The sequence below is a fragment of the Coloeus monedula genome (assembly GCF_965178545.1).
Source record: "Coloeus monedula genome assembly, chromosome: 2".
NCBI lineage: Eukaryota > Metazoa > Chordata > Aves > Passeriformes > Corvidae > Coloeus > Coloeus monedula.
The window spans coordinates 13,156,909-13,182,221 of NC_138782.1; the positions used below are offsets into that span (position 1 = coordinate 13,156,909).

General features: G+C 58.5%; 1 protein-coding gene across 2 annotated transcripts; it reads right to left on the reverse strand.

The window, feature by feature from the left end:
* Positions 1-712: 712 nt before the first annotated feature.
* Positions 713-24,006, reverse strand: LOC309570037 (cullin-9-like). 2 transcript variants are annotated; one of them, XM_082276619.1, is made up of 42 exons: positions 23,893-24,006; positions 23,528-23,589; positions 21,812-22,420; positions 19,445-19,599; positions 18,559-19,077; positions 18,303-18,438; positions 17,907-18,097; positions 17,032-17,407; positions 16,614-16,818; positions 16,130-16,337; positions 15,854-16,047; positions 15,497-15,714; positions 15,172-15,403; positions 14,678-14,783; positions 14,140-14,367; positions 13,884-13,974; positions 13,639-13,810; positions 13,382-13,487; positions 13,134-13,229; positions 12,871-13,046; positions 12,216-12,349; positions 11,960-12,136; positions 11,608-11,723; positions 10,972-11,154; positions 10,471-10,628; positions 9,948-10,158; positions 9,695-9,860; positions 9,425-9,570; positions 9,129-9,246; positions 8,522-8,679; positions 8,145-8,404; positions 7,704-8,067; positions 7,274-7,414; positions 5,524-5,688; positions 5,263-5,426; positions 5,038-5,131; positions 4,773-4,847; positions 4,182-4,292; positions 2,736-2,853; positions 2,256-2,389; positions 1,973-2,064; positions 713-1,601 (listed from the first exon to the last, which is right to left on the reverse strand). In XM_082276619.1, the coding sequence occupies exons 3-42, from the start codon at positions 22,404-22,406 to the stop codon at positions 1,412-1,414; spliced, it is 7,479 nt and encodes a 2,492-aa protein (XP_082132745.1). In that variant the 5' UTR covers positions 22,407-22,420; positions 23,528-23,589; positions 23,893-24,006; the 3' UTR covers positions 713-1,411. The 2 variants fall into 2 exon arrangements, with proteins under 2 accessions (XP_082132745.1, XP_082132744.1); XM_082276618.1 differs by having other exon boundaries at positions 8,483-8,679.
* Positions 24,007-25,313: the final 1,307 nt, after the last annotated feature.

The window sequence follows — 25,313 nt, forward strand, 5'->3', positions numbered from 1 at the left end:
AGGCACCCCCATCACATCTCTCCCCCAAGTGGCCCTGAGGAGAGGGCCGAGAGAGCTGTCACAGGGAGCCCATTGCCACATATGGGGAGCAGGGTTGGGATTTCCACTATGACAGACTCTGCAGGACTAGGAGCTACGGGCTGCAGGAAAGTGGAAAAATCAGTCCTCTCTTGTGCTCTGTCCTGGAAGTTGTTCCCTGTCCAGCAACCCATAAGAACCCCACATCCCTCCCAGATGGCCTAAGAGCCCTGAATCTCCACAACAATCCCACAAACATCCAAATCACCCCTCAAACCCTGATAGCAGTCCTCCATATGCCTTTTGCTGGACACCAGACATTACCACCTCCATCAACATGCAGGCATCCTGTCTTGCACCTGGTCCCACAAACACCAGCCCCACCACTCCGAATGGCCTGGTCCCCCGCCCTCTTTCCCATCCCTCCCCATACCTCTCACTGTTCCTCGGACTGCCCAGGAAGGAAAAGCCACTTTCCAGGGCAGATTGTGTGGTCTGGGTGAGGATTCCAAACCCACACTAATTTCACAAATAACTTCTGGGATAAGCCATCCAGGTCACATCCTCCTCACTTGAGGAGATCCTGCTCTCCCCTCCACTCCCATGTTCCCCACAGACAAGAAGGCTTGTGCTAGAAGAAAACAGTTTATTTTTTTAAACAGAACTTTTTTTCAACCCTTGTTCCTCAGGGTTTTCCTTTTTTGCAAAGATACAGTATTATCTGAACAACTTCTGCATATATATATATATATATATAAAATATATGTATGTGCATGTATTTATAAACTTAAACAATCCTGCAAACCTGTGTCACTCATAGCAGCCCTTCCTGCTTCATACCAGAGAAGAAAACTCCAACAAAGGGCAAAAATGCAGCCCCTCTCAACTAGAGGAACTGAACCACATCCAGCTGTGGCTGGAGAGAATCCTACCAGCTCCAGCTGGGAGGCTTTAACTTGAGTGTAAATGCATCTCTTTACAGCATTTCTGGACACTGCTAGACAGTGCCATGCTGGGACACGTGCCACCCTCCCCTGTGCCCAGCCCTTGGGGAGAGCACACCAAGGACAAGGAGCAGCTCTTTAACAGGCAACAACCCTCACTCTGCAGGTGGGCTGTGACTTTCTAACTCAATGAAATACCTATAGGCAGAACTGGAGACATGGGAAAAAGGCAAGGAGACATCGTTCTGACAGAGGTGGCCACAGTAACACAGACCAGCTGCCCAGAGCAATGTTCCTGCATATTCAAGAGTCATTGAGCAAGAAACCTCCCAGAGGAAATGCTTTGTTCTGAGAGGTCCTCCTGCCTTTGAGAAAAACATTAACACAAACTGGTTGAGACAAAGCAGAGGCAAAGGTCCAAGCTGGCAGGCTGGGTGCACAGAACACTTCTAGTCATAGCTATCATCATCATCAAAGTAAGAATCACAATCAGACTCATTATCAATCATAAAGTTGTCTTCATCAAGGTCATCATCATCATCATAGTCTTCCTGCCACTGTGGATCATACTCCTCATCTTCAACCTCTTTGCCACCTTCATCTGTGTTGGGGGAGTCACACAGGATGGTATGTTTTTGCCTGTTGAGGAGAGCATAAGAGCAGAGCCTCTGCTGTGAGCATCGGCTGCCACCCAGCCCCACAACACCCTACTGTCACTGTCTCAGCATCCCCACCCAAAGAAACTCAGGAGAGTCCAGGGAGAGCAACTTCCATAACTGAGTCTGCCAGTGATGGAGCTTTCTTGATCACAGCTGCATACAAGCAGAGGTTTTGCTGGTTTCCCTACACCCCTATGTCACTTAAATTGTGACCGCAAACCACAAAACAGGATGCAAGTAATCAGTGTCTGTCATTCACTCTTTTGATGTCAATGAGCAAAGGAGCAAACTCTGCTCACCTTTTTGTCTGCACTCACTCAGCTTCCCCTGTACCCTGCTAAGCAAACTCACCCTGTACATGCAAGGGCTGAAGCAGGCACATTTGCGAGTTTCAACCTTCTCTGAACAGCATCTCCTGAAGTCTGGAGCCCAACATGGAAATCCTATTAGCAGGAAAGAACAGCCAAATGAGAGAAAAACAATATGTGATTTGGAGTGTATTTTGCCCTGCAAACCCTTACCCTGCACACACACAATCCTGAGTCCATCCCCATAGCTGATCAAGCCCGTTAGTTTGCCCACAATCAAATTAGACCAGAGCAAGACAAGCCACAGACAGGCATGTGGCCTTCACCTGTGTGGAGTGCCAGAGAATTGCAAAGAGACGCTCCTTGATCTGCCGCACCAACTCCAAACCCGCACGGAAGTGCTCTGCTTTCAGGAGCTGAAGAGAAGTGGCCAAGTCCTGGTACTGCAGCAGGGTTTCCTCTGCAATTCAAGGCCAACAAAGTCATGCTGCATCCCACACTCTCGAGCAGAGACCAAGCCCTTGGCTCTGATTAGGAAGCCAGCCATAGCTACTTAGATCTCCTGTGCACAAACATCCCTCTTTCAGAACAGAACATGTTGCTCTTTACTGCATCAAACTCCACTGGCAGCCAAACTGCTCCAGTGGACTTCCTCAGAAATGACATCAAGAAGGCAAAAAAGGACTGGGAGAAGTGGGAGGCCAGCTGGGTGATGGTATATATGCTACTGCCCCACTACAGAGCTGCTGCTCTTTGAATACAGCTGGAAATGCTAGTCACTGCTTCAAAGACGCTGCAGGACTTACCCAGAAGGATCTGCAGAGCATTAGTGAGCAGCTCCAGGCTCTCAGTCTGCTGTTCCACAATATCCATGCTCTCAGTGTCCTGGTTATAGTAGCTGTACACACAGGAGTAGGCCAGCACCTGGAAAAGTACAGATCTTGTTCTTAAGCACCCTCCTTCTGCTTCAGAGTGGGCAAGAAGGGAGCAGCACCAAACCCTCCCAGACCTCATTATTGTCAGTGGCCTCTGGTCTGTGGCCATAGCCCAGTGACCCATTATGCCAAGTGACAGCAGTGCCAGGCTAACTAGAGCCACTGGCAGGACTGGAAATGAATGTGCAATTATTTTATACTGAAGTCTAAAATAACTGATTGCTCCCACCTGCAAACCATCACAAGAACACAGACTATAAATGCATGACAAGTGTGACTGACCAGCAGGCAAAGGACCAGCACACAGGACCTAGGCAATGCTGGGCAGCCCAGGCTGAACAAAAGCAACAGTGAGCTGAGAGGATGGAGCCCAAAGGGAAGCAGGCATGGTGCTATACAGCACCAAGAGCCCACAACAAAGACATTTCAACAAGTGGAAAACTCCAGTTATGAATGAATGACCCCTAAAGCCATGTAGGCACCCAGCAGGAAATGAGATCACTGTTTCCATTCAAAGAAATAGGCCAGAAAATTCAGGAGCAGCAGCAGCAACAAGCAACAGTGGTATGTACCCCAGAAAACACATGGGCTACTACACTGAGAAGACAAAATAGGGTCAACACCCTTGTCCCACATGCCTCTCTCAAAATCAAGCCTACCTGCAAAACCAAGGTGTACAGGTAAAGTCAGTACTGCAAAGACAATTCCCACCTCCTGCAAAGACAATTCCCACCTCCTGCCTATGTTTCAGGACAGAGCAGGCATTACAGGCCGAAGGTGTCACAGGCTTACTGCACACACCCAGTGGCTGCACTACAAACCCTTTCTAATGTGGCCACCAGGACATGCAGCAGGTAACTCCATGCTTCCAAAATATCCATGGTTCATGAAACAAAGTTAAGAAAAGAAAATCGTAACATGAGCATCAAGAGGAACTTCTTAACTGTAACACAGCATCAGGAGAGCTTTCAAAAGGTAAGTACCTTCACTGGGGCATTTCTAATAGGAATGGACCAAACCCAGTGAATGAAAACCTGAAATATAGACTTTGTGTTGATTCCATAGTGTCAACTTGAGCTAAGCTCCAAATCCTATGACCTGACTGTAAGGAATACTGCAAACAGCTCAACTCAGACTGAAAGCAGGGAAGGGCAGACATAAGCTCTTCCCCTGTCCTGATGGTATTCCTCCCCTCAAGCTTTCTGTCTCCCCTTGTTTGGGGAAGAGTAAGGTTGGTGTCTTCTCACTTTAAGAAAGACATGAAACACACCAACAGAATGAAGTCTAAACCTCAGCAAGACTATTATCCAGCCTTACCTTCCGTGCCTGTTCTAGCACTTTGCAGGCATCAAAAACAAAGGTCAAGTTCCTAATTTTTGGCATCTCTCTGATGGAAGAAATGCTGTTCCTCAGACTTACGGCAAATTCCTGCAATAGCCAAAGGAGAAGAAACAAAAAGTTCATGTCAGTGTCAAGCTCCACAGGACTGAAAAAACAGCAACTTCCACACAAATAATTGCTAAGCATCCTGAAGTGCCATCCCAGGAGATGCAGGCAGCAGCAGACCATTTAATGCATCCAACTATGACTTCTCTACTGTGCCATCACTTCAAAAGTTTACAGCATCTCAGCTCTGAGCAGAGCTCAGCCTTCAGTCACCATTGCTTCCAACTGCTGCATCACTCTGAGCCCCTGAACACCACAAGTCAGGTGCTTGGTTTCCACAACAGACTTGATAGAAGAAAGCAGACACGGACTACTCCTTAATGTCAGAGCCAGGGGAAAATGATCAGGCATCCCCACCTGGATGTGAAGCCTGCTTCTCAGCAGAGAAGACACTGACACAACAGAAACTGCCCTGCTCACCTGGGCTGAGGCAGCATCTGCAAAGGAAGGAGGAGGCCTTACCCTTGCGTGGTGATGGAAGGTGCACCTCTCGTTGTAATCCTGGAAACGCTTCTCCTGCCAAGCTGCTTTACTCACCTGAAAGGAAAGGTACAGGAACCTGCAGCATTTTCCCTCAAGTACCAGGGCTATCTGGAAGTGCCAGTATTACTGGCAAATGCACAAAGTCCAGAGTAAAGGGCCCAAGTGGAGCTCCTTACCATCTCTGAGAGGCTGTAGGGACCTCTGAACACAAGCATGAACCAAGCAGATAGAGCAAACCACTCACCATAGCAGAGCAGTTGTAATAATCCTTGTGATTTGGCCTCCAAGGCTTGAGGCAGCGCCAGCAGAAGCCGTGATTACACTTTGCACATGTCATGCTGCAGGACAACGGGAATAACTCAGTCCTAACAGTCACTTGCAGACAGTTCCTTCCAGGGCTGCCCTACACCACAGCCAGGGATGTGCCACCCAGTCACAAACACAGTAGTGAACAAAAACGTATACTCACTGCAGGCATCCCTCATTTTTCTCTATCTGAGCCTGGCAGTTTGGGCAGTGCTTTGAAATGAGCTTAGCCAGATGTTTGCTTTGGGCTTCACTTGTCATTCCCTCATAGTATCCATCATCATCTACCCACCGAGACATGTGGCTGCAGCTGGCAGGATAATGGGCCTGAAAGAGGGAGAGAGACAGGCAGTCAGCCACACAAAAGCACAAGGGTGTGTGCCAAACCTAAGACAGTACAGCCTGTGACCCAGCTCAGCCTCACCTCTGGGAAGCTGCAGTTGAAGCAGGATATCCAGGAGCACTTGGAACAGGCTGCTCCATAACCAAGTCCATCCTTAAGGAGGATCTGATCACAGCCCTGAGGGTTGGTGCACCAAGTCAGGTTGGAGCAACACTCAACATAGCGTCTGAGGAGGGCTTTTTCATACTGTAATGAGAAGCCAGGAAGGAGATTTAAGCCAGAGAAGCTGCATGGTTAGGCCTTACAAACAGGGTCTGGTGCACAGGGCTATGCATCTCATCAAACAACTGCTCACAACAAAACAGCACACAGTTAGTTTACCCTTTCATTCCCTTCATGTAAATTTTTCTATCCTCCCCACATCAAATGTGGAAGCTGTTCAATTTCACAAATTGCTGAGATTGCAAGGCATTTCTGGAAATAAAAACTGGTCCAACCTCTCCAGCTTAAAGCAGGACTGCTCAGGACCATGTCCAGTTGGGTTTTGAATATACCCAAGCACAGAGACTACAAACCTCTCTGCCCAAACTGGTCCCATATCTCATTGCCTTTACTACTGAAAAAAAAAAAAACAAAACAATGCCAACAACCAGTTTTCTTATGTTTAAATAGAATTCCAGGATTTGATCTTCATACAATAATCTAGTTATTTTGAGCTCCAGGTTGGACCAGAGACCTCCACAGATTATTGCAACCCAAAATATTCTATGACTGTATGTGTGACTCTGCACGAGACATTAACACTCATGCAGAGTCACACCATACCACTTACTGATCAAAAGGAAAACATAACATTTCAGTGAGAGCATCAGGGCAACTTGTTAAAATTAGCTGTTATTTATGTCCACCTGCAATACTTATTTCCTTTTATAAAACAGTCACAGCAAGAGGCTATTAAATCCTGCTTTCAGACAGGTGTGACTATGGGAATTGCAAAGGCAGTAAGGACTAATTGTACAGATATATGCACTAATTCTCCAAACACTTCCTATAAAAAACAGGACAAAAAATACACCTGTCAAACAACAGAGCAGTGAAAAAGAGACTGTTCTGCCCAGCAATTAACAAAGAGTCTGTCATGTGACATCTACAGCTCTGCCATTGGGTGGGGAGGGCACTCAGCCCTACGAACTGAAAGAACAGAAAAAAAGCAGTTTCTGCTTTAAAACAAGCAGCTACTGCTGTCCCCTGATGACCCAGGACTAAGGTAAGCAGAGCTCAGAAAGCTTGGTTTAGAGATGTCTGCAGACTCACACAGACTTGGAGTGAAGATTACGTCTGATGTGGTTAATTCCTGCCATCCCCACAAAAACCTGAACTGCTCAAAGCCAGAGACTGATGGAAGAGAAAGGACATAGGGGTCACTGATGCAGCAGTCAAATGGAATTGCTCATGTTTTCATTTGGCCTAGATTTTAATTTTATTATTATTATTATTATTATTATTAAATTGCTTCCAGCACATCACTAGAGGATACTTGTCATGAGCTGCTACCATGGCTCTCATCTAGTCCTGAACTAATGATGTCCCTGAAATGTTTGCTGGAGACGTATTTAGAGGAAATATCACTGTGCTCTTTGTTGATGTTATACTTTCCTGAAGAGCTGGTATTGACCATAATCAGAGAACACAGACGAAATCTGGTTGGCCTCCACTATCATGCTGCCAGTCTTAGTAACAGGAAGGGAAAAAGCAGCAACAAAATTATCTGATAGTGCTGACCAAAATGAAAGAGAGCTTGGACACCCAGCAAGCACCCTCCCTGCTTCACCTTGGCTATGATCTCCTCGGAGGACACGATGGAGTAGATGAAGGCTGTGGTGGGCTGAGCACGGCACTCGGATATGGGACAGGTGCAATTGACAACCATGTTCTGCTCAATGCGAGTCATGAGATACTCCCTCCAACAGGGCTGTCAGGGCACAAGAGGAGAGATCAGACCTAAAGAGGGCTGTGGGACCCTGGAAGCCCTTCCCACCCAGCAGAGGGTGCACAAAACCCCACAAATCATGGGTAAGCACAAAAGTGGGAACAGACAAATCAGGGGGTGAAGGATCACAACAAAAAAGTGAGCTGAGAAAAGAGAATGTATAAGCTCTAAAATTCCCCTGATAACACCTTCAGATAAAGAACAGCTGTTCCAAGTAGACAGCAACAATTCCCTGCCAAGTAGCAGGAACCAAAGACCCCAGGACTTTCACCTTGCAGCAGTAGTGCATGCAGCAAAGGGTTGGTGGCTTCTCAGTGGGACACAGCTGGTTCACACAGACTGGGCAGTGGGTTCCAGGGCTTGGGGGAGGCTGGACATCCTGCACTTGCAGCCCTGAGGAGATGAGCAGGGCCTCACGGTTCTCCACATAGCACTGGATCAGGAAATCCACATTCCACCTACAGTGCATGAGGAGGTGCTGAGCAACATCATCTGGTATGCTCAGAGTATCCTGGACTTGCTGTACTGTCTGGTTCATGAGAAGCTTTGCCTCCTCTGGACTGAGCGTGTGCCCCATTGGCACCTGCAGCATTGCCATGAGATATTCTTCCGCCCTGTCTGTGCCAGGATTCAGCCTAACATGGAGAAATGTGTTGTGTTCACACAGGGTGGAGATGCACACCCCTCCACACCTGGTGACATGCACCCCTACCAATGCAGGCTGTCTCTGTTGTCCTCCTCCAGAGATGTCTGTGCTGGCCTGCACTGGAAAGTCATCTGTGCTTGGCCGCCAAGAGGTGTTGTGGATTCAGCAGAGATGTATTCCAAGACATGAGGCCTCCTCTCCTGGCGCCGGAGATAGCCCTGGTTCAACAGGTGCAGGATGCAGGACAGCACGTCCACGCTGTGGCAGCAGAAGCTCAGGAACTGCACCCCTGGCCCCAGCTCGCCCTTCTGGCAGGCATCGATCACCTACGGCAGCAAGGGAGCCCCACTGCAGTGGCTGCAGCCCCCACGCAGCCCCTGGGCCCCCTCTGCTCCACCCCCTACCCTGAACACCAGGTTGTCGATGTGCAGCTGCTTCTCCACCTTGAGGATGCGGGTGATGAGGCAGCACAGGACGTTCCTCTTCCTCTCCAGGGCGCTCACCTCGGCCCTCTCTGTCCGCAGGTACCTCTGCTGGGGCAGCAGCCTCAGCTGGCGGCCGGAGGCCTGGGCCAGGGCTGCCTGGTTCAGCCGCAGGGCACCTGGAGCCAGCACCCAAGCCAGGCTCAGCCAAGCCTCGGGCTGGGCCCTGAAGGAGCCCCAGGACACACGTGTGGCTGTGGGACCCAAGCTGGGCCTCCTGCTGCTGCCTGCACTGCTGGCCACCCCAGCCCTGTCCCCCACGTGTGGCCCCAAGCCCCAGCCACGCACACAGCCCCTGGCCCTGCCCCAAGCCCACACACAGACCCGAGACCCAACCACCCACGCTGACCCACATGGGCCCCGTGCATGGCCCCGAGCCCCACCCCACGCATCACCCCCAGCCCCACACCGGCCTCAGGCCCCGGCCTGGCACACAGACCCGTGCCCCCAGCAGCAACACACGGACCCAGCCCCCTCGCTGGCCCTACGAACTCTTGCACCCCTAAGCCCAGCACCCCCTCGGGGTTCAGACCAGCCCCTCCCCCGGGTGCCCCAGCCCCGCACTCACCCCCCGGAGCGCAGCTCCCCTCCAGGACGCCCTGGCCGTGGGTCAGCGGGGTCAGCGCGTGGTGCACCAGGTCAGCAGGCAGCCCCGTAGCCTGCAGCAGGGCCTCCACAGCCACCTCCTGCAGCACGGGGTGGGAGGGCAATGGCCAAGAGCCACTGGCCACAGGCCTGGCCTAACCATGGGGTCCTGTGCCCCAAACACTGCTGCAGACCCCAGCACAAGGGAAGGGAGGACACGGCCCTGCCATGCTCCGGCCTCCACTGCCTCCCTCGCCCCACGGTGGCCCCAGCTCCTACCTGGGCGCTGTTGAAGCACAGCAGGATGTACATCTGCAGCGTGGACACGTGCAGAACGCAGTCTCCAAACTGCAGCTCGGCGTGGCCCAGCCATGTCCACTGCAGCCGACGGGGCTTCGTGCACTCCCAGCCCAGCTGGCTCTGGCCTGCCAGGGACAGTGTCAGCGCCAGGGACCAGCCCTGCCAGCCACTCAGCCCACCCCAGCACGCCACCACTCGTGGCTGAGCTGCCCTGGAGGGTCTGGGCACTCTCCTGGCCACAGCACTCACTCTGCCGGCAGAAGTCAGCAAACTCAGCCAGGGGGGAGCTCAGCACCGCCGGGAAAAACCTCCCAGGGTTCTCCATGTAGCAGAGCGGGGACACAGGCCAGCAGCGTGGGGACAGGGCCAGCACCTTCACCTCCGGCACATCTGCCACCGAGGCCGCTCCCAGCACCTGGGCACGGGGGCACAAGGGCGGCTCGGGTCAGGATCCAGGATTCTCTGGCAGCCTCCGGCCTCCCCACGCCACCATCCCTCTCACCTCGTCCAGGCCTGTGTCCAGCTCCAGCAGCCGCTTATCCTGCTCCTGCAGCTGGAAGAGGCAGAACTGCCGCTGGAGCTCCTCCGACTCGGCCAAGTTGCTCAGCATGTCTTGGGGAAAGCGGCTGGGGAAGCACAGCCCGATCTGCTCCACGATGCCTCCTTCCAGCCACGACGGCCCTTGCGTCAGGAGCCGGTCCCCCAGGTAGTGCCTGCCACGGCCACCAGCTTCTGTCAGGGCTGGGCCCGAGCCCTGTGGCCATCAGCCGCCCGCCAGGAGACAGCCACAGCTCCAAGCTCGGCCTCACCCCACGGCACACGGGCCTGGCAGCACACTCGGCTCCCCTCCCTGTCCCCAGCAGGGAATGTGCCTCCGCACACCGGCAGCACCCACGGGCCCTCCACGCTCCATGACCCCGTAAAAGCAAAGCGGGAGCGCCACTGCCGCGCCAGGCCGGGCTCCCCCAGCACACCAGGCCACGCTGCACCAGGCCCCTGGTTCCAGGGAGACACGGCAGCCTCACCTGTAGAAGTGCTCAAAGGTGTGGGCAAGCTCCAGGCCGCTGAAGACGACAAAGGGCTCCAGGAACTGCTGCAGCCGCTCCAGAGGCCCCGTGCTGCCCGCGGCCCTGCGCAGCTCCTGGATCTGCACGTCAAGGTAGCGGGCAAACTGCTCGCTCACCTGCGAGGGACAGGGCTGGCTGCAGACAGGGCTCACCAGGTGCCCACAGGGCCGGGCTGGGGCAACGTCCCTGCGGGGAGCAGCTGGGACACTCTGGCGCTCCCAGGCAGGGCCCCAGGGTGCCCAGGCACCAGCCCAGGGCAGGAGTGTGCCGGGGCCGGGCCCACGCTGGGACGAGCACCACGCACCTGAGCTGGCCACCATCCGGGGTGCCAGGGCAGGGCTCTGTGGCTCGGGGGAACAGGACACCACCCACCCCGAGCTCGCCCCAGCGCCACGGATCAGGGCAGCTCCCCAGCTGTGCCCAGGGCCAAGGCAGCGGGGCCGCGCTCCCTCGACTCACGTGCAAGGCAGTCAGGAAGGAGAGCTGCAGCAAAGCCCCTGCAAAGCCCTGGCCCAGGGCCAGCACGAAGGCAGCCTGCTGCCCAAAGAGCTCCTCCGTGGCCCCGCGCAGGCGCTGGTACAGCCGGCAGTAGCGCTCCGCAAGGTCCGGCGCCTGCCCCGCCGCCTCCAGGAACCGCTGCACCTGTGGGAGCAGCGCCAGGGCTGAGCCCGCAGCAGGACGTGCCCCTCGCACTGTCCCCAGCCCTGCCCTGCCCTGCCAACACCAACTGCCTGGGTCCCAGCCAGGCCCAGCTCGGGGCCCTGGTGCTGCTGTGGGGCTGCCAAGGCGGGAGCGCGGCTCCGAGGGCTGGGCAGGGGCTGTGGGGGCACAAGGGAGGCACAGCGGCAGCCCAGCAGGACAGAAAGCCCAACAGGTGGCCCACAGCATCAGCCTGGGCACAGGGCCTGGCTGACACCCGAGCCATGCCAGGGCGGCAAGCGCAGCACGGCTGTCCCCACATCGCTCCAGGCTCTGTGGAGGCCAGCTACAGCCCTGTGCCCTCCCCACGCTCCCAGGGCACTTCCAGACCCCACTCCCTGCTCCAACCACCCAGGGCAGGTCCCACGCCCCCCCAGTCAGCCCTCCAAGCTCTACCTGCTGCTGCACCACGCCACGCCAGCACTGCGAGATTCCCCACAGACCTCTCGGCTTCTCCACCACTGCCTTTGCAGTCCTGGCCAGCACCTCCTTGTTCTTCCCCTCCTTCCCACCTGCCAAGGGTCAACCTCAGGCTCAGCGTGGCTCCGTGGGCAGGCCCCGCACACTGACCGGCCACAGCAGGGCTGAGGGGACGCTGGGGAGGCGCGGCCACTGCTGGGGCGTGACCGCAAGCCTTCCCTGGCTCAGGAGCCTCCTGTGCCACGGGACGCTGCCCAGAGGAGCCCCCCGCTCCTGGCGCTCCGGAGCACCGCCTGCCCAGCTCCGCGGAGGGCAGCCCCTGGCTCACCAGCTGCTCTGCTCTCCTCTGGCTCGGGGCCGCCGGGGTCCACGTGCACCAGGAGCTGGGTCAGGCGCCGCACGCAGGAGCCAAAGGTAGCCCTGCGCCCCGTGGCACGGCGGGGCAGCTCCACGCTCTCCAGGTACTCGCTCAGCAGCCAGCCCAGGGGACTGACACCATCAGGGCCTGCGGGGCCAACCAGACTCAGAGCCAGGCGCCTCTGCCTGGGGCACGGCACGGATGGGTCCCGGAGAGCGCAGGGTACCTGGGCTGGTGATGCTCTGCACCAAGGGGTTCACCAGGGCCTCCCAGAACGTCCTGCCCAGTGCCCGGGCTGCCTCGTCGTCAGGAAGGAAGCGGCTGGCAAAGCCCTGCTCGTGCTGCAGCGCCCCGTTCAGTCTGCAACAGCGACCGGGCGGCACACGGTGCCGGGGCTGGAGAACTCCCACAGGAAAGCAGAGCACACTCGTGGCTCCCTGCTCTGCCCCTTGCCAAGGCACGACGGCTCGGTGGCCCCGCTCACCCCCAGCAGCCAGGGAGGGCCCCTCGCTGTCTCTGGGACCTGCCCCCAATGGCCCTCGGGGCCCTCACAGCCGCTGCCAAACGGGGCTGTGCAGTGCCTGTGGCCACGAGATCCTGCTGTGCCCGGCCGACCTCTGCCACATCAGGATGTGCCGGCCCCTGTGGGGGACCAGCATCCCCCTCTGGGGGGTTAGCCCAGCTTAAACCCAGGGGACCCCAAGGCGGCCCTGGCCCTCCAGAACCACTGGTGGCCAGGAAGGAGCAAGGGCCCCTCCCGTCCAGGCGGCACACCCAGCTGCTCCTTTCCTAGCCCCGCTGTCCCCTCACAGGCTGCCAGCCACGTTCCCCGGGGCCCTGGGACACCAGGGACGCGATGGCACAGCCAGGACACAACTCACCTGCCAAAGAGCTGCAGCAGCCGCCCCCGGTCTCGGCAGATCTCCTGGCTCCAGGCATGAGCCCGAGCAGTGCAGGAGAGCAACGTCCGCCGGCACAGCTGCTCCTTGAAGATGGGCCACAAAGTGGGCTTGGGACCCAGCACCTCGATGCCACGCACACGTGTGTCAATGCCACCCTGCGGGAGAGCGGGACCCTCAGCTCCTCGGACGTGGCCCCGACGCCCCACGCTGCCTGCTCCCGGGCCCAGCCCCTGCTCCCCTACCTGCTGGCACCGCTTCACCCGGATCTGGATGATGGGCCAGAAGCGGGTCATGTTCTCCAGCAGGATCACTCTGCTGTCCGAGGGCAGGATGGTCACCTGCAGGGAGGCACTGAGCCCTCAGCACGACCGCCAGCCTGCAAGCGGCTCCCGCAGCGCAGCTCCTGCCATTCCCACCTCCCCGAGGGCACCAGGGCCGCACCTCCACGGGGCACAGCAAGGACCGGCCCGCCTCTCCCACGGCAACTCACCGCATTGAGCTCCGTCCTGATGGTGGCAGGGCTGTCCCCGCCCAGCACCACGACCCGCGATGGCATATAGCTGGAGTCCTCGCTGGCCACCAGCATGCTCAGCTCCCTGCAGCACAGCAAACACGGGGCTGTCCCCACCTCCCTGCCCTGGCCCCTGACAGCACCACGCCCTGCCGGCCATGTCCCGCTGCCCCCAGCACGGGGCCACTGTGGCAGGGCTGGCACAGATCCACACAGCCCTCCCGGCCCAGCCCCACCTGATCACCACACCACACTGCATGTGCACAGTGATGAAGTGGGAGCCGGTGCTGCCGTTCGACTCCCAGTAGGTCCTGGGGTTCCTGTCCATGAGCTTGCTGGCCTGGTGCGAGTTGGAAGAGACCTGCACCTTCTCCCAACACTTGTCCTCCTTCACCTCCATGCTGGAGCCTGTGGGCAGAGCACGTGCAGCTTCCAGCCACCAAGCCAGTTCCTGGGGCCAGCTCCCACTGCCCGCACTCACCTCGGCAGAGGTTGTGCAGGAAGACGTCGAAGAAGGGGATGTTGATGGGCTGGTGGCTCCGGCGGTGCTCCTCAATCTGTCCCAGGACCAGCTGTGGGATGGCAAAAGGCTCTTACCAGGGGCCCCAGGTCCTCCTCCCCTCACCCCACGCAGGGCTGCGGCAGGCAGAGAGCACAAGGCCGTCCCTCAGTGCCGGGGACAGCCTGAGGGCCCCCAGACCCAGAGCCCCAGCGCGGCCGTGCCTCCCCAGGCCCACCTGGATGCAGCCGGCCAAGATGCTGCTCGTCAGCTTCTTGTAGAGGCCGGCGAACTTCTCACACTCCGTCACCAGCTCGAGCAGGGCCGGCGCCAGCGACGGGACCGTGCTGTGCTTTTCCAGGGCTTTGCTCAGAGCCTCGTGGGTGCCCACGTGGCACATCACCACCACGCAGTCCTTGCTGGCGCTGCCCAGGCGGTGCAGGAAGCCAACAACCTCCTGCAGCACCTGCTGAGACGCAGCCGTGAGCAGCCGGGGCACCGCTGGCAACTCCCTGGGCCCTCCCAGCAGCCGGAGCTGCAGCTCCATTCCCCTCATCCCAACCCCACCAGCACTCGCCAGAGCCCAGCCAGGCACGGCCAGACTGGGCATTTGGCCACCAGGACACGGACACGGCCAGGACAGCCACTCCCACCTCTCCCAGTGCCTCGGACACAAGGCCAGGCTGCCACCAGGACACGGACACGGCCAGGACAGCCGCTCCCACCTCTCCCAGCACAGCCACCCCTGCCTGCCGGCAGTCCCGGGGCCCCCTCACCTCCCAGCTGCTGCTGTGGGTGCTCAGGCAGGACACACAGGGCTCCACACACTCATGCCAGGGCAGCACATCCTCCTGATAACTGTCCAGGAACTTGTTCAGGATCCTGAGTGACACAGGGGGCCTGCTCAGGCCAGGGCACAGGGACACCAATGCTCCAGGCAGCCCTGCTTCCCTGCCCCACCTGGAAGGCATCTCTCAAGGACTGGCAAGCAAGGCTGCCCTGGCACCTTGCGCACTCCACCAGCACCCAGGCACGTCCTCCGCTGCCCCTGCGTGTCCCCGCCCCCGCCCCCGCCGCTCTGTCCCCACACGGCCCTGCGCCCCAGGACAGCCCAATCAGCACCTGCCTACGTGCTGGGGTGAGCCCGCCGCCAGGGAAGAACACCCCCACCACCACCCACAAACATGCACTGGGTCTTCCCAACACGACCACCAGCACTCACACACCTGCTGTGGGGGTCCCAGAGCCCCCCCAACCCCCCTGCACCCACCTGAGGATGCTCAGGCTCACGGCCTTCTCTGTCCCCAGCAGCTCCAAGCTGCGCAGCAACAGCCTGAAGCAGCTGTGATCCTGCAGCAGCTGGGCCACCTGGCCAGCGGGAGCAGGGCCTTCGCTGCAGAGCTGCCGCTCCAGGGCCACCACCACCTCCTTGGATAAGACGCCGTCCTCCAGGCCACCCAGGAGCATCTGCACGCCCTTCGGGTCCAACGGGACCTCTCTGCCTGCCGTGACAAGGACACGTGAGCCCAGCCCGGGCGCTCACTCCAGCGGCAGCAGCCCCTCAGGGCGCTCTGCCCTGCCAGGCCAGGCGGTACCTGCTGCCTGCGGGCCCAGGGGCAGCCGGTGCTCGGCCAGGCGATTGATGGCGCTGAGGGCCAGCACGGCCTGCGGGCAGCCGCCGCTCTGCCCCTCCCTCCAGCAGCTCTGCAGCACCGCCAGGAGACCGCAGCTCGCCAGCTGCTCCGCCAGGCCCCGGTGCCCATCCATCAGCATGTTCACCACCAGCAGGCCGTTCTGCACCCCTGAGGAGCCCCTGCAGGGACACAGCCGTGCCACTCTCCTCCCCCAGCCACACAGCCTCCCCTGCACCCGCAAGCCACCTGCCCGCCCTGCCCGTCCTTCCCCCTGCACATTCCCCCCAACCTCAGCCGCTCTCCACACTCTGCCCCTACCCCGGCACCCTCTGCATGGTGCTCAGGGCAGCAGGGATGGCGCTCAGCAGGCTGGCAGAGCCCTCGCTGGAGGCAGAGCCGATGCTGGCAAAGATCTCCCGCATCATCTGTGCGTCGCCGTGGTTCCAGGGCAAGGGCTTCCCACCGGCACCTCCCGGCTCAGCGTCCGCAGCTCCCACCAGCACCTTCAGGACCTGCGAGAACAACAGCAGGGCAGCGGCACCTCCAGCACGGCCGGCCCGGCCCTGCCTGCCCCCCGGCACCCCCGGCACTCACCGCCAGGCCGGCCTGCTGCACCAGGCCGGAGCAGCCGTGCTGCTGCATGCAGGCCAGCACGGCCCGCACGCCGCCCTCCGTGGCAAAGGGCACGCGCCGCTCGTACCGGGCCAGCAGCACGGCCAGCAGCCGCAGCGTCACCGCCACCAGCGCCTTCTCTGCCGCCTCCGTGCTCAGCAGCTCCACGGCCACCCGCACCAGCTTCTCCCTGCGTGCGACACCACACCTCAGCCGGGGCTCCTGCCACTGCCAGCGCCTCGGGCCCTGCCAGCCACCTCCTTCCTGCCCGCGCTGCGGCTGGGACGGCCCCGCCGATGAGCCTGCCTGCGACAAAAGGTCACAAAATCCACCTCTCCTCTTGCGCCTACCCCCCCCGCACACTGCCACTGCCACCTCCCGCACTCCCAGCTCAGCACTGGCCCCCACCCTGCCCACAGGGCCCTCCCCAGGCAGCACGAGGGCTGTGCAGCACCCCAGGGCTCACCCAGCGCTCCCGATGGTGCCCAGCCCGCCCTGGGCTGTGCCGACTTGCTGCTCCGACTTGGACTCCTCCTCCAGCATCTTCAGGATGTGCTTGAGCCCAGCTAAGCGCAGCCCCACCGCCGAGCTGCTGCTCTGGATCACGTCCACCACGGCTGCAACGCTGGCCAGCGAGCCGCTCTCGCTCACCCCCTCGGAGCTGCCCAGCACTGCCCGGAGGGACGGAGGCGTCAGGGCAGCAGCGACGCTCCAGCAGCTCCCGGGGTGCCACGCGCCTGCAGACCCAGCGCCCGCAGGCCCCCCCACTTCAGGCAACCGCTGGCTGCACGGCCCCCCATGCCCTGCCCAGAGCCTTCCCCCGTGGAGGCAGCAGTGCCGCTTCCAGCACCGCGCCTGTGCCCCAGCGCCTAGCAGGACATTACCCTGGCTCTGCTCCTCCGTCACCTCTGGCAAGAACAGCCCTTCCCTCTCAAAGAGCTCGCTGAACAGCTGGGAATCCGACTTCACTGCCACGCTGCGCGCCTGGGGCGGCCCTACGGCTGCAGAAAGCTCTTCCTCCGCCGCCTTGGCCATCGTGCCTTTGGGGCCGGTGCTCCCGCAGCCGTCGCCCTCGGAGCACACTGCGCTGCTCCCTCCACCATCCTGCTCTGCCCCCCTGCCGAGGAAGCGTCTGCCGTAGACACGGGAGCCGCGCAGGTCACGCAGAGAGCTGCCCTGGCACCGCTTCTCCAGGACCTGCAGCACCTTCTGGGCCAGCTCCGCAGGCACCGACAGCTGCATCAGGGCTTCTTCATCCACCTCCGACATCCACACCGATGGATGGGGACAAGTTAACCTCGGGCTCGCCACAGACCCCGCGCCCCTTGGGGCGGCCGCTGGCGGGACGGACAGAAAGGCTGCACCGACAGAGGTGCCCAGGGCCGCTCCCCGCTGCCACCCTCCCCGCCTGTCCCCAGCCCAACTCCCACCAGCCCACACCTCCCACCCGTGCTCAACACCCAACTGCAACCGGCAGAATGACCCCACGGCCTCGCCTCGCCTGCCCAAACCTCGCTGGACAGTCACTCTTCCACTCAGGGGACGCTGTGTGTCCTCTCATCTCCACTCACTGCTCTGCTGGGCCAAGCTCCCCACGCTTTCACCATCCCAGCTCACCCTCCCATTTCTGCCCCATTTCTGTCCCTTTCAGGCTGCCCCTGCACAGCTCACACTTGCCATCTCCTCTGGGCCTGCTCCCTTCCCTAATGTTCCCCTTGCTCCTCCCTCCCACTTCCCTGCTGCAGCCACTGGCCCCTACCTGCTCTCCCTGGTGCTGCTGGATGAGACAGGTGATCTCTTTCTGCTCCTGTGCCTCCAGCTTCCTCACAAAGAACAGCAGCTCCCACCACTCGGCACGGCTCAGTGTCTCTGCAGCCTTAGGCAGCCGCTGCCCCAGGTAAGGCAGGGAGTACAGGCCCCCCAAGGGCTTGCACTGGAATGGCTGTGGAACTGCAGGAGAGCAGAGCAAGGAGGGACACTGTCAGCTCTGACAATTCCCCCATCCTCTGCTGCACACTCTGCATTCCCCAAGGAAAGGGCTATTGCTAGGCAGAAGAGGTCCCCACCGTACCATAGCTTGCTGCGGGAAAGGGAGGTGACAGGATGGCAGTGGTAGAGTTGGAACATGCTTGAAGGAGACCAACAGGCTGCTCACCTGCTCTCAGTCCGTGGTTTCGTGTCAGGGTGTTCACCTTCTCCTGGCCCTCAAGCTCCTTGTGCTCCGAAGGGCCAATGATCTCCACCATGTGCCAGTGAACCCAGTACGTACAGCCCAGAGCTTGCCAGTACACCTGAGGAGGAGAGCCCAAGAGACACCCAGCTGGGGGAAGGCAAGCCCAGCCCCACTATGCAAGGCTGCACAAGAGAGCAGACAGGCCCCTTGGCAGCGCCTGCTCCCCCAGCAGGGATACCTGCACCGGGGGCATGCCATCATTGCTGCGGCGGAAGTCGCCCTCGTCGCCGGCGGTGACCTGCTCGTAGTCCTCGAGCATGCGCACCCTCATGCCGCTCACCAGCGTGGCCTGCACGTACTCCACGTAGCTGCTGCGGCTCGGGAAGGCCGAGCGCGTCTTGAAGGTCACGGGCTCCTTTGCTGGGGATGTGGGAGCTGCTTCGACAGCAGTGCTGGCTGGAGTCTTGTGCTGGAAGATGGAGCGGGCAGGGCGAGGCTGCAGCTCCCGCTGGGCCAGCGGCTCTGCCCTGTGGCTGTGGCTCCAGCCCATCACGTGCACCAGCTCCGAGATGAGGTTTGCCATGGCCATGCTGAACTCAAACTCCTGCTTCACACGGCTCCTCTCCTCACAGACAGGGCTGGGCACAGCACAGCCCTGCTGCTCCTCTCCCTGCTCCACGCCACGGCTCAGCTTGTCCAGGAGAGAAGTCACACACAGGTAGCGCTTCACCAGGACAAACAGCTGCTTCCCAGGGATCTGCAACAAGCATAGCTGTCACACTCAGCCTGCAGAGCACCTCCAGCCCCCAGCTCCTCTGAGCCACCAGCTCATTCCCAGGCAGGCTCCTGTGAGAGCTCCGGACCAGCTGGCAGCAGCAGAGACCTCTCAGGCCACCCTCCCCTCCCTGCTCACGGACAGGGCTCTCCAGGTGCCTCTGCACCGCCCCCAGCCTCACCCCAGGCCCAGGTCCTGCCCCGGCTCTCCCAACAGCCAGTCCTGCTCACCTGCCCACCTCCAACTACCCTCTTGTCCCGGACAAGGGTGCCAGCCCTGGCCCCCACTCCCACCCCTCCTGGCCCCTCGTGCCCCGCAGGCCAGGGCTGGTGGCGGGGTCTGTCCCCACCTGCGGGAGGTGAATCCCCTCGAAGGACATGCAGTGCTCTGCAGAGGACGTGATCTCAGCAAACAGCTCCAGCAAGGTGCAGCGACTGTCAAAGTCCATGTGCTGCTCAATGCCATCCTGCCGGCTCAGGGACAGCAGGACATAGGCCCGGCTCCCTGCAACAACAACAAAAACTCTTCAGGCCCCTTAAAGACAACCCTCACCCCACCCTCCCTGCGAGAGGCAGAGCCGCAGGGTAGGAACAGCTTTGCCGCTCAGTGTCACCTGATCCACGTTCTGCCCCTTCATCTGGACTGGCAACACTTTGCTCCACAGTGTGTTTTTTCTACCCCTAACGCTGCAAGATTCTCACAAAGCAGCAACCCCAAATAACTGACTCCAGAACAGGGTGCCAGGGAAGAAAAGAAGTCAAGTTTTAACCTGAATCAGCCCTTCATCTGCCCCACTTCAGAGCTGCATGAACTCAGGCACTAGGACAGGGAAAGCCAGATCTCCTGTGGCATACACCACAACCAGCAACCTTCCAGGTGCACCCAAGTCTCATCAAGCACTTCCAAGCCATGGCAGCTCCCCTTAAATGAAAGAACTGGGTGAGGACCAGCCTCTACCCACCAAGGCTGTGTCAAGCCCTTTGGCACCGGTATTCATTGCAAGGGTACGTGGAAAGAGACTGTCTGTTCCTCTAAGTGCATCCAGTCAAGGACCTTTTCACCGCAAAGAGTCAAAGTAAGAAGGAAGCCATAAACAAGAACATAAAGAATCACAAACCTGACTGACAAATGCTAATGGATGCAGTGAGGAGAAACAAATCTGGTCAGTCACTACAATTAGTAAGGACATCTGGGTGTGAGAATGATTATTTTTCAGTAGGTTTATCTGATTAATTGGAATTGGCAAGGAAGACAAAAGCGGGTGCAGAGAAAGGGATATAAAAGGTGCCAGTCATGTTCAAACCACAGCTGGTCAGTGTGTTTGTCTGGCAGCCCCGGACCTGATTGACACAGTCTGTCCTACTTTCTTACTAAATCTTTACTAACTCTCTCTCTACCCCTGTGTGTGTGTGCTGCAAAGACTGAGTGCCAGCTGCCGGTGAGACCTGCATGAGTGGCATTTGGTGCCACAAACTGGAGCCTTACTGGGGCTGTGGGAGCCCTGTGGAGTCTGCAAGTGGAGCAAGTGACAAGCTGGAGGTGCCATCAGAGAGATCAAAATCATGGATTTGAGGCTGGAATGCCAGCTACCGGGAAGACTGGTGTACAGCTGACCCAGTACAAATTACTCCGTTCTGATCAGGGGTGTAGGTGTCCCTGGCCTGAGGTGCCAGCTCCTGGGGCAAGTGCCAGGGTCTCAGTGCTATTGCCTGGAGATCCTCGGTCACCAGCCACTGGGGAGAGAACAGTGTGAGTTCTGAAGAACAGCTGCTGGAAGGGAGGCAAGTGAGGACTTGAGCACCAGCAGCTGAAGCAGGACTGCAGTGCCTGGTGCCAGGGGAAAGGGTGAGTGTCTGCATCTTTCCCAACCCTGCTGTGCATGGGGTGTGCATGTAACTCGTTAGCAAAACTTCATGCTGGATTAGCAAGGTCCTGAGTCCTGACCAAGGTATGAGGTGGGTGGTGGTTGGTGCTAGAAGTCCCAAGGGATGTGTGAATGTGGACTGTGGAACAAGAATGGTACAGGTTTACTAGCAAGCATCAGGCTTGACAAACTGAGGAGCAGGAGGACCTCTGAGACTGGTAGAGGGGCTTGGATCCAGGCACAGGTGCAGGACAGAGGGGCCATGCTGGTACCCAAGGGATCCATGAATGTCTGTGGACTTGCGAACCTGGAAAGTGCAGTGTGTGCTGGCAGGAGTGACCTTCTGTCTCTGCTGGACAAGGAGCAGGAGGGGACGTGGCTGGCTGTGCTTGTGTTTATGTGAGTGCCGTAAGTGTGTCAGAGTCCTGCGTGTGTCTGTGCTCCAGGGTGGGCACTCAGCTTTGCTACTGGTTGAACCTGCAAATGGGAAAGTGGCAGCTGCATCTCTCAGCTTGAGAAACTCCAGATTCCCCGGGCTGGGCTCCAGCGGTGGAGCAGGAGAGGTGCCGGGGCTGCTAGAGGAGACAGCCACCTCTAACATTCCTTAACACTCCCAGCAGTTAATCAGCATCCCAGCTCAGAAACCTGGCAGGGGAAAGAGTTTCTAACTCCCAGAGCAGTCCAGACAACTACAACCAAGGAAGCTTGCAAGATCCAGACTGATTCTTCCCCTTTTGCCAGCAAGCCCCGAGACATGCTGCTTCCCAGGCATCTCACCCCTCCCAAAGGCCTGGCACCCCTCAGCTGCCCAGCAACACCTCCTCAGAGGCACCGAGCAGGAGCAGCCCCCACCTGCATCATGTGAAGCCAGAGCCCGCAGCATCTGGCCAGCGCTGCGGCGGATCCGCTTCTCCTTGTGGCCCAGCATCGCCATCAGCAGCTCCAGGGCTCCCGTCTCCCTGAAGGCGCCCGCCAGAGAGCCGATGCTGGCGTAGGCGCCCAGCACGTGCACCGTGCTCAGGATGGAGCACTCGGGCGTCCCGGCCTCGGCCACCTGGCGCCCAGCTCGCTGCACCAGGCTCCTGACATCGGCCTTCATCTCCAGCAGCGAGGCTTCGTCCAGCGGCACATCCGCGGCCAACGGCCCGGGCGCCTTCTCCTCTCTCGGCCGCGGCCCTTCCGGCCTCCTCCGGCCCAGCAGCGCCGGGCAGCTGGCGCAGACCTCTTCTGCAGACATCCACATGGAGATGTGCTCTGCCTTGCTCTCTGCAGAGGAGGCACTGCTGCCTCCCGCTGCTTTCTCTGCCGAGCTAACGACGCTCCACTGCACCAGGTATTCCGGGCGGCCGTCGTGGCCTCGCCGCTGCCGGAGCAGCTCCTCTGGGTAGGCCTGCAGTTTGGGCCCCAGCTGCACAAGCAGGGTGCCACTGTGCTTCTCATTCACCATGGCAGCAGATGGGTCTGCAGAGATAGAGGGGAAGCACGGTCAAGCTTTTATTTCTGAGCTGCGTGCTGGGGAAAGCATGAGCCAGCACTGACAGTAGAAGTGGCTGAGGCACAGCTTTTGATCCTGAGATCCTACAGCCAGGATAAAGCTCTGAAGGAAAATCCACTTTGCAGAGGCTAACATTCTCCTCCCAAGACAATAAGACAGGTTTTCATATACAAAACCTGTTCCCAGCATAACTTGCACACACAGAAGGAGGTTCTCCTCAAAAAAAAACAAACCTAACAAAAAACACCAAGGTGAAATGAGCCCTCTTACAGCAAATAATGACAGGAGACTGGAGTCCTGTTCTCAACCTTGCCACTGCCCATATCACCCTCACAAGTTGCTGCTTTTGCGCTTCTGTCCTTCCTCTTGCTATTTACCATTTGTAGTTGTTTAGACTGTGAGTTTGCCTAGAGCTCACGGTGCTCTCACCGTGCATGGGGACCTTCACCTCACCAGGTCCTGAAGAAAATAATGAGCAATTTCTCAAATCTAGTTCATACACATCAAATCAGGTCACTACCTGAAAGTCTCTCAGTATTTCCTCCTTGGCCTCTTCTCAGAATTCTTTGCCTTTACAATGCTTCATCAATGGACAAATTTCACAGAATTAAAAGAGTGCTACTCTGTTACCTGATTGTTCTGCATCTTGGGACTACAAAGAAGACACAATGCTTCTCTGCTTTCATCCATGCAAAGAGGAGCATGGAAATAGTTTGCTGTCCAAGACTGAGTGCCAGCAATCAGCAAGCCAGCTGCAGACAAAACCACGGACTGAGTTCACAAAGGATTCCAGATCAGGCTGATAGGAAGGATCTCAGAGGAGCTCAGTCAGGTGGCAGTGGGAAATGCTCCTACCACTTGCACACACTGGCAAGAGAAGCAGTGAAGCAAGACGCTGTTCAGCTGGTGGTAACACGAATCATTATCATAAAAGGAGTGAAGATACCACAGAAACAGTTAATCCCTGGTTAACCAAAGACGATCCTAACCATCAAACACTATGACAAGCACATTAAAAATATTTTCCAGGTGCAGAGAGAAGCAGCCTGAACCCCCAAGAAATTCATACCTACCTTCAACTGTGCTGCCTTCCTTGCAATTTGCAGCAAGCCAGATGGGAATCTTCTTGCACTCTCTGTAATAAAAAGACCAAGTTATTCTCCTGCGCTTTGTAACACCACAAGCCAAAGAATTGTTTTCCTTAAATGAGCTTGTACAGTGCACACACACAGAGAATAGCTCGCACCGACGTGCCTCAGTCCCGGCGCCGCGGAATACATGGGCTTTCCTCTGGGCCGTCCCGGACACCCCGGCGAGCCGCGCCCCAATGCCGGGCCCTTCGCTCACCGCTGTCCCGCTGCCCCGCCGCCCCCGGAGCCACGGCGAGCCGGGCAGGGCTCGGCAGGGCCCAGCCCTGGTACGCGGGGAGCCAACTCACCCCCGACGCGGAAAGAAGGAAGCGGCCCTTCGGGCGCCGGTCCGACCCTGCCCACGGCCCCGGAGAGGCCCCAGGCGGAGGCGCGGAGCGGCCCCGGCGCCACCGGGAAGCACCGGAAGCAGCACGCCGCTTCCGTGTCCGCTACGGCAAGCGGCGAGGGACACGGGAGTGGCGGGAGCTGCGCGTTCCGCGCCCGCGTTCTGCCGTGTCCCCGCCGTGTCCCCGCCGTCCCTCAGAATCCCAGGACAGGTCAGGTTGGAAGAGACCACCGTGGGTCATCTGGTCCAACCTCCCTGCTCAAGCAGAGTCATCGCAGAGCACATGGCACAGGATGGTGTCCAAATGGCTCTTGAATACCCCCAGTGAGGGAGGCTCCGCAGCCTCTCTGGGCAATCTGTCCCAGTGCTCGGGCACTGCTCAGTGAGGAACCTCTTCCTCATGGTCAGGTGGAACTTCCCGTGCCTCAGTTCCTGCCCGCTGCCTCTTGTCCCATTGCCCGGCACCGCCGAGCAGAGCCTGAGCCCTCCCTGCAGACACTGACACACATGGATGAGGTTCCCTCTCAGTGTCTCTTCTCCAGCCTGAACAGGCCCAGCTCCCTCAGCCTTTCCTCAGAAGGGAGGGGCTCCAGTCCCTTCATCATTTGCCACCCTCTGCTGGACCCTCTCCAGGAGCTCCTTGTCTCTCTTGTCCTGAGGAGCCCAGAACTGGACACAGCACTCCAGATGTGCCTCACCAGGGCTGGGTAGAGGGGCAGGATCACCTCCCTGACCAGCTGGCAATGCTCTTCCTAATGCAGCCCAGGATGCCATTGGGAATGTGCCACAGGGACACTGCTGGCTGCCCCACACGGGTCCCTCAGGACATCTCACAGCTCCCAAAGAGGCTTCAGGCCTGAGCTGGCACCAGAGCGCAGGGGCCTGTCTGCGGCCATGGGTCACAAAGCTGCCGATCCCCCACAGCGGCTGCACACCAGGAACGGTGGTGAGCGGTGGAAAACCATGAAAGGTTGGAATATCTTCTGATTCCCCTGGCTAATATTAAAAACAAGAACAAATGGAGGCTGTGAGCTGAAGAGTGCATCTGCTAGAGCAAGCTGCTTTTTGGTAACGTGGTAATGTTGTGCTGTGTGTTGGTACCATTTCTCTGGTGATTAATTGTCTTCATCAAGGGCTGTAGCAGGATGGGTGGCAGGAAGGCTAAAAGCATGTCATGTCAGCGCTAATATTATTACTGCAAATGCACCATTAATCAAGAATTACAGTGCAGCAATGTCAGGCCCGTGGCCCTGGGGTGGTTCCAGCCCTGCACCCACCCTCCATCCACCCAATTGGCTTCAGTGACAGCTGTGCTGGCTCCCAGCAGTTTTGGGGCTCTGAGACTGCCCTGTTCTCAGTGTTGCTGGAGAACCAGTTGAAGCC